This window comes from Momordica charantia (assembly GCF_013281855.1).
Source record: "Momordica charantia cultivar OHB3-1 chromosome 6 unlocalized genomic scaffold, Mcharantia_2.0 BLBB01000006.1, whole genome shotgun sequence".
Lineage (NCBI taxonomy): Eukaryota > Viridiplantae > Streptophyta > Magnoliopsida > Cucurbitales > Cucurbitaceae > Momordica > Momordica charantia.
Genome location: NW_028275164.1, coordinates 9,457,479 through 9,465,337, shown reverse-complemented (window position 1 = coordinate 9,465,337; position 7,859 = coordinate 9,457,479). Strand labels below are relative to the sequence as shown.

General features: G+C 32.8%; 1 protein-coding gene across 1 annotated transcript; it reads left to right on the top strand.

The window, feature by feature from the left end:
* Positions 1-1,204: 1,204 nt before the first annotated feature.
* Positions 1,205-3,371, top strand: LOC111017493 (tryptophan N-monooxygenase CYP79A68). The gene is made up of 2 exons (XM_022293257.2): positions 1,205-2,257; positions 2,674-3,371. The coding sequence occupies exons 1-2, from the start codon at positions 1,247-1,249 to the stop codon at positions 3,298-3,300; spliced, it is 1,638 nt and encodes a 545-aa protein (XP_022148949.1). The 5' UTR covers positions 1,205-1,246; the 3' UTR covers positions 3,301-3,371.
* The last annotated feature ends 4,488 nt before the right edge of the window (positions 3,372-7,859 follow it).

Here is a 7,859-nt window from a genome sequence, read left to right as displayed (position 1 = left end):
ATCAATATTTAGTTAGCGTGTTATATCAAATTAGGGGAATACTATATATTAATGTTCAACATAATTGATGTCTCATATCAAATAATTTCTCAAACCCATATAAGAGCTTTTTGATTTGGTGAAACTAATTCTATTCATTCCAGTTGTCGAAAAAAGCATTTTAGATATAACGATGATATACACAATGGTCGTTTTAGCTCCTCACACTATCTCTTCTCTGCATTCCTAAGTGACACTCAAAGTTGTTTTTGGTTGAATAATGTTAGGAGTGGAGATTTAACCATCGATTGTTGGTTTGATAAAAAGAAAGAAAGCTCAGACTTTGTTTTTGCACAAGTTATAAAAATATGAAGGGAAAGATTCAATCAACCATTATAAAGAATGGTAATTGCCAATCAGTAGGTAATTATTCATTTATCCATTGGAAAAATGTGCAAAATATATATATATATAACGTCAAATACAATGTATCCAAGTCATTATGGGGTCATACCCTTAAAAAACGTAGACAAAAAAGTTGAGAGAAAAAGGCGCTTTCATTTTCAATTTCATTGCTCAACCACCGGCTCAAAAATAATGCAAATTTGCACACATGATTTTTTCAGATATATCTCTCTAATATAGTTTTATCTATTTACTTATCTTTATGTCAAAAGAGGATGATAAACGAAATGATCACTACATTCAACTTTATTCATATTTCTTTCTGTTAAAAATGTAGTTTTGATCATTACATTTTATCCATTTTATATTTTAATCTTTAGATGGGTAGAATCAATTTTAATCCCCATGCTTTACTCCGTCCTTTAGCTTTTGATTGCTCCAATTTTTTTTAGTTCTAAGTTTAAGTAAATATTGTATTTAGGTACTACGCTTGAATAAATCATATATTATATTAGGTTTATGAATTATAAACTTGAAGTTCTATGAAGAGTTGAAATATATGAAAGTTCATACTTTAAATGACCAAAAACATAGAAAGTGAATGAAGAACGCTATGGTTAATAATAATTCTGGTTAAGACATTTTTTTATAATTTTATTATATTCTGTTCAACATAAGAAGGAATAAGAAGGAAAATAAAATAAAGAACCTTACTAAGTTTTAGCCTTAGCTTGGAGATGGACCACATTGTTTTGTCCATTTTCAAGTGCCAGTAGTATATATACACACACTTTCCTGTATCTTGAATCCATTCATCAAACACTCATAAAGAGAGAGAGAGAAAAAGAGAGAGAGGAGAGTCATGGAAGCTTTCTTATCCATTATGAGTCAATTGGCTGATCAAAAATCTTCAATTTCCATAACCAAAACCTTGAGCACTTTGTTTGTTTTCATGGCTTCCATTGTTGCTGTGATGTTGAGGATGAAAATTAGGAAGCATTCAGCAGCAGCAGCTGTGCCTGAGCCAGTCCCACTCCCACCAGGCCCAAAGCCATGGCCTCTTCTTGGCTGCCTTCCAGCCATTGCAATGTGGAGCAGTCACACAACACAGCCACACAAATGGGTGCATGCAATCATGAAACAATTCGACACTGAAATTGCTTGCATCCGTCTCGGAAGTACCAATATAATTCCAGTGACTTCTCCAGAACTTGCCCTCGAATTCTTGAAAACTCACGACGCTGCCTTTTCATCACGCCCTGTCCCTATGATCAACAATATCTTGACGTGTGGATTTCGTGGCACTATTTTCACACCCTCGGAAGACCAATGGAAGAAGATGAAGAAAATACTTGTTTCCAAAATACTCAATTCCTCCACTCTTCGTACAATGTCTGCCCACATAATCCACGAAGCTGACACTCTTGTGCGTTACATTTTCACCCTCACTGCCACTCACAATAACATTGTGAACGTGAGGAGCATAACGCAGCATTTTTGTGGCAACATTATTAGACAGATGATATTCAATACAAGGTATTACGGTGGAGGAAGGGAAGATGGGGGGCCAACTTTTGAAGAAGAAGAGCATACTCAAGCTTTGTTTACAATACTCAACCATGTTTATGCATTTTCGATATCAGATTATATGCCTTGTCTAAGGACCTTGGATTTGGACGGACACCAGAAGATTGTGAAAAATGCTTTGAAAGTCATTAGAAAGTATGACGAACACATTATTAATGCGAGAGTGAAACGATGGAAAGATGGGAACAACAAAGAGGTTGTGGACATTCTTGATATCCTCATCTCACTTCAAGACGAGAACGGAAAATCGTTGTTGTCCATCGAAGAGATCAAGACTCAAATCATGGTAACTATTCAAATACTACATTATTTTGTCATTTTCATCTCATGGATTCCATATCTATTAGATGTTATTTCGAATTTTTTGGACTCTGATATCATATCAATATTCGTACATGGTTCCATCTCAAAATCAATTGACAATGAGATGACTAGTCCATATCTATTATAAACCGACTCTGATATCATATCAATATTCGTACATTATTCCATCTCAAAATCAATTGACAGTGAGACGAATAGTCTACATCTATTATAAACTTTTGAAAGGGTCCGCGTGTCAGAACAATAGTAGGTAATATATAATATTCATGCATGCATATATACAATTATTGGTAGATACTATACCTATTGCTCGAACAAGTTACATTACTTATATTGTTAATAAGGATGTGAACCCTTTAATTTCCATCATAATGGCAGGAGCTACAAATTGCGACAATAGATAATCCTTCAAATGCAGTGGAATGGGCAATGGCAGAATTGATGAATCAGCCAAAGATTCTCAAGAAAGCAGTCGAAGAATTGGACAGAGAAATCGGAAGAGAGAGGCTTGTTGAGGAATCTGATATCCCCAAACTCAAGTATCTCACATCATGTGCAAGAGAATCATTTCGACTTCATCCCTTTTCACCATTCAATGTTCCTCATGTCTCAAACTCTGACATTGTTGTAGCTGGTTACTTAATTCCAAAAGGTAGTGAAGTCTTACTAAGTCGGTCGGGGCTCGGTCGAAACCCGAGGATTTGGGAGGATCCAATGCGATTTGATCCCGAACGTCATCTAAAGGATAAGACAGTTGAATTGGGATTGTCAGAACCGTATCTAAGATTCATTACATTCACTCGAGGGAGGAGAGGCTGCATAGGTAGCTCACTGGGCACTACTATTACTATGATGCTATTTGCTCGAATGCTACAAGCATTTTCATGGAGCTTACCACAAGGAATGACAAAGATAGACTTCTCTGAGTCTAATGAACTCTCCCTTCCCAAGCCATTGTACCTATCTGTCGAGCCACGTCTATCTCGTACTATGTACCTAGCTTAGGGCATAATTGTTAAACAATAAGATATGTTTGAAAGTGATTCTGAATATGATTAAAATCACTTTTGTGATCACCACATATGCTACAAGCTAGTACATATATGTTTGTATTTCTACTCTCCTTTATTTGTTGTGTAGGTAAACTCAATGTTGTGTGCAAGTAATAATATTCAACAAATTTCTTATAAATTTGAAGAAGTTAGAAACTTTGTGTGTATTAGACGACATTTTTATTCATTTAAATTTTCACCAATTTAGTTATATAAGTTTATCAGGAGTCAATTCTAACATTGAAGGACTAAATTGAAAAATATTAATATAATAAAGATTAAATTAAAAAAACTTGCACGAATAATAGAGATTAAAACACGGTGTCTCCTTTCCCCTTTTCTCTCAGAATCAATTTTTCTATTTATGGATGCTATAGTTGTAGTTTAATTTAAGGCCTTTGATAACTATTTGATCTATTATTAGACTGAGTTTCTTTTGTATTGTAATGGGTTCTTTTCCATGAATATTAATATATTAATATGCATGAGATTTCATTTAAAAATCAATTGACAATGACAAAAGTAGCTCATGTTTATTATAGACTATTGTAAGATCCCTTTTCTTTTCAATGTGAGATCGTGGTTTTTTTGGCTCATCGATCTTGTCCCGGATCCCATTTTTGGACTAGTTGCTCGTTTGAGCGTTTTCGACTCTGATACTATCTGAATAAACTACCACTCAACCGAAAAACTTAAGTTGATGGATTGAATAAATTTAATTCATTTATTGGATATCTAATATAGAACTTGAAAGTGATAAATCTGCTCAGTAAAAATTCAGTGCTTTACCTAATATTAGCAATTCTCTATTTATTAATTTGCCTTTTGATGTTGCAGGAGATTCCCCAATGACTTCGACAAGTGAAGGAGTCTTAGAAAATCTAGGTGAAAGCAAACTTTTGAAATTTTCCCCAGCCAATGTTGATCAAAATGAAGAAGTACCCTCTACTGCAACTTTTCGATTTAGTTTGTTTTCAGGTCGTGTCGGTTCTTTACACTCCTGGATTTGCACAAATAGTTCGAGCTTAAACCCTTGTAATATCATTTATTTCCCAGAGTGATATTAATACTGCATATACATAGCTAATTAAATTTTTAGGTTCAGTCGCAGGGTAACGAATTAGATAGTTGCAAATCTAACATAGTTTAAATAAAAATATGACAAAAACAGTATCATTCAAATGTGGGTGTAAAATTTTATTGATGCTCTTCTAATTAACATGTTAGAAAACAAACTTTATAAATTTTATTTTATAGGATATTAACATGGAAATAGGTTAAAATCAATACGGTTATTTCGGATAATTATTTAGATTTATAAGATGAAATTTATGAGGTTAATGAAGCATAGTGTATTGAAAACATAAGTAGATTGATTATAGGATTTTTCCATAATTCCCTAGGATATCACGGACTAGTATCTGTCCACTAATTGAAAATTTATACGGACTAGTATCTGTCCACTAATTGAAAATTTATGGACCCTAATTAAACTACTTATTTTACCTATAGGTGTACATATACAATTTATCAAAATTGTTATCCAAATAGAGTTGTTGGATAAATCTACTCAAAATCACAAGGATGGACGAAATTAAATATTTTAATTCTTCTTTACCCAAAATTATATTACGTTTACTAATATGAGATATCATTTAATTTTTGGGATAATAATTAAAACAAACTCATAGTTAAATACATTTTATTAAAGCAAATGTATATTGTACGCTTGGCCTTGTGTAATCTAATGGGATAAAGCATACAAAAAAAAAAAAACCGTGTGGATTCGTGTAGTGCACTTTTTTTCAATTTGAAAGTACTTTTGATCAAAATATTATACGGATTTATTTAGTTTGCAGGAGATATAATAAAAGAAAGAAAATGTCACAAACATAGTTATCTTCATTTCTTATTCTCAATTTAATTTTTGAACAAACAGATGAACAAATTGACCTTCTCTAACTTTTTTTTTCTTTATTTAATATTCGTAAATGTTGAGGTCAGCTTTTGCACTTGCATGCACCTTGATTTTTCTCATTTTATATTAATTTATTTTCTGGCAAATCAATAAGATTCATATCTTATTCATATTTTCGAGAACACTCTAAGACAAGAACCTACAAAAAAGAGTAAGCACTCTGAAATTTTGTCAATGTCGGCTTGAGAGGAAAAAAAAAAGTCTAACGCTCTATAATCACCCAAATCTGGTACCTTTACCCATTCACTTACGCTTATTTATAGGAATCTTGGATAACCGTTGGTGTGAAGATATTCAAATTTAAATACAGTTATCCTCGAATTTGAGGTAAACTGTACGCTTTGAGGAAGGAATTCGGTAGTGCAGTTAATAATTCAACTGTTGAGGAACGAATCTCGCATTTTCGGTGCGCAGTTCAGCATTATCTGAACTCGTCGGGTGTGTATAATCTTGCACGTGTCGTTCCATTAGGTGAGCTAATGATGACGTGCCTTTGGAGAGATTTTATCTTAATCAATAGTCCCCAACTTCGGAGCTATCAAGGATTTCAATTTGATTTTTCCAAAGTTGCACATGGGTCCACATCATTTGAAACTTTCCCCCTTTTACGAACTAGAGTTATTTAGTCATTACGTATCTAAACCCTTGCACCGCTAGTTTGAATTCTATTTTGTTCTTCTTCACTCGCGTATTTCGTCTAAAATCAGGTTCAATCGTCTTAGGACAACGTTCTTCTTGTTAGTCGCGACGCAGAGCGGCCGACGTCATCCCCTGACGGGTCTCTTTTGAAATTCGGGTTTGGAGTCGCCACCAATCATATACGAGGGTGATTGGTCACCTATTTTAAAAACTTGGTCTACGAAAAACAGATTTTGGTTCGAGAGTCGACTGAGTGTAAGGAAGGTGTTAGCACCCTACGACACCCGTTCGAAAACGGTACCATATTTTGTCAACAATTATCCTATTATACTTTAGTCCAAAAATAAAAATATTTTTCTGTTTGATTTTTAAATGTCCCAAATTTATTGGTTCATATTTTATGATAAGCATGAGTGGCGCAAAGACCATTAGAAAAACAAATTATCACCTCGAGAATATTAGAAAGATCCAATTTCTGTCATTGGGATTTTGAGAGTCCATATACAAATTTCTTACCAATGTGCCAACATCCTAAGATATTACTTAATATTTTATATAAATGTTTTAAGATTTGAAATCTTATAAAAACGAAAGTTTTGTTTTAAATTAAAAAAACATTTTATCTAAAATAGTTGTTTGGTAAAATAATGATAAAAAAAATATTAATTTAGGCAAGCAAAGACTCAAACTTAAGACATGTGAATTACTCCTAAGTAACCTACCACTATGCCAACACCATATGATACAACTTAATATTAATTCTTATCATACAAATCTTTATTTAAAAAAAAATGTTAAAAAAAAATAAAACTAAAACGAGAAATAATAATAATAATAATAATAAAATAAAAAAAATTATTTTATTTTAGATTTGAAATTCCTCTAACAAACTTCCTTAAAACAAAAAAAAAAACATTTAAAACAAACTTATTTTAACAATAATCAAATCATATTTAAAACAAATTTATATCATATTTAAACAAATCTATTTTAAAATATACCAAATCATATTTAAACAAATTTATTTTAAAATATATATATCAAATTTAAAACAAGCTTATTTAAAACAAATAAAAAAAAATCAAATCATTTCTAAAACAACCATTTTCCATACCACGTACTGCAGTGAGGAAATTCTGGGTGTGCCCGCGGGTCTGAAACCGTGAAGGAGCACTCGAGGTCGGATTCAGGCGATCGGTGATCCGTGCGTCGGTTGTAGAACTTTGCGCTGGACTACTGTGGTGCAGGTTGGTCTGAACTTGTGATCATCGGGGGACGTGTGTAGTTTGTGTATCGTCGGGGTTGCCGGCCTGGGTGAAGAAGAAGAGAAGGTGATGGTAGAGAGAAAGAAGGAAGTGAATTCTTCTCTGTATGGGTTCTGTCCGTCTTTCCTCCCCACTGCAGCCATCCTTAAATACACCTAAAACTAACCATAAAAAAGAAAAAGGGGAAGAGAAGAGAGAAAAAGAGGGAGGAGAAGAAGGGGAGAGGATACACGTATGAAGGAAAAAATCAAAGGGGAGAACTGTTTTTTTTTATCTTAAAATCAATTTAAAAAAAACCAATTATTTTCAAATAAAATCTAATTTTAAAACTTAATTTGATTCAATTAAAACTTTACATTAAATTTTATAATAAACTAAATTATGTTATTTTAACTAAATCAATAAACATAAAAAAAATATAAAAAAATAATAATAATTAAATTAGTAAAAAAGTTAAAAAAAAAACGAAAGTGAGCCGGACCAAATACGGTGTATACACCTAGGAAATACAAGAATGAAAAACCTCACAGTAGTCACGAGATTTAGTTGTCAACGATGCACTACAACCTGGGATCTCGAACTCTGTACTGCTCTACCAAAGAACTGTCTTTGATTTTGTGCGCCAACACA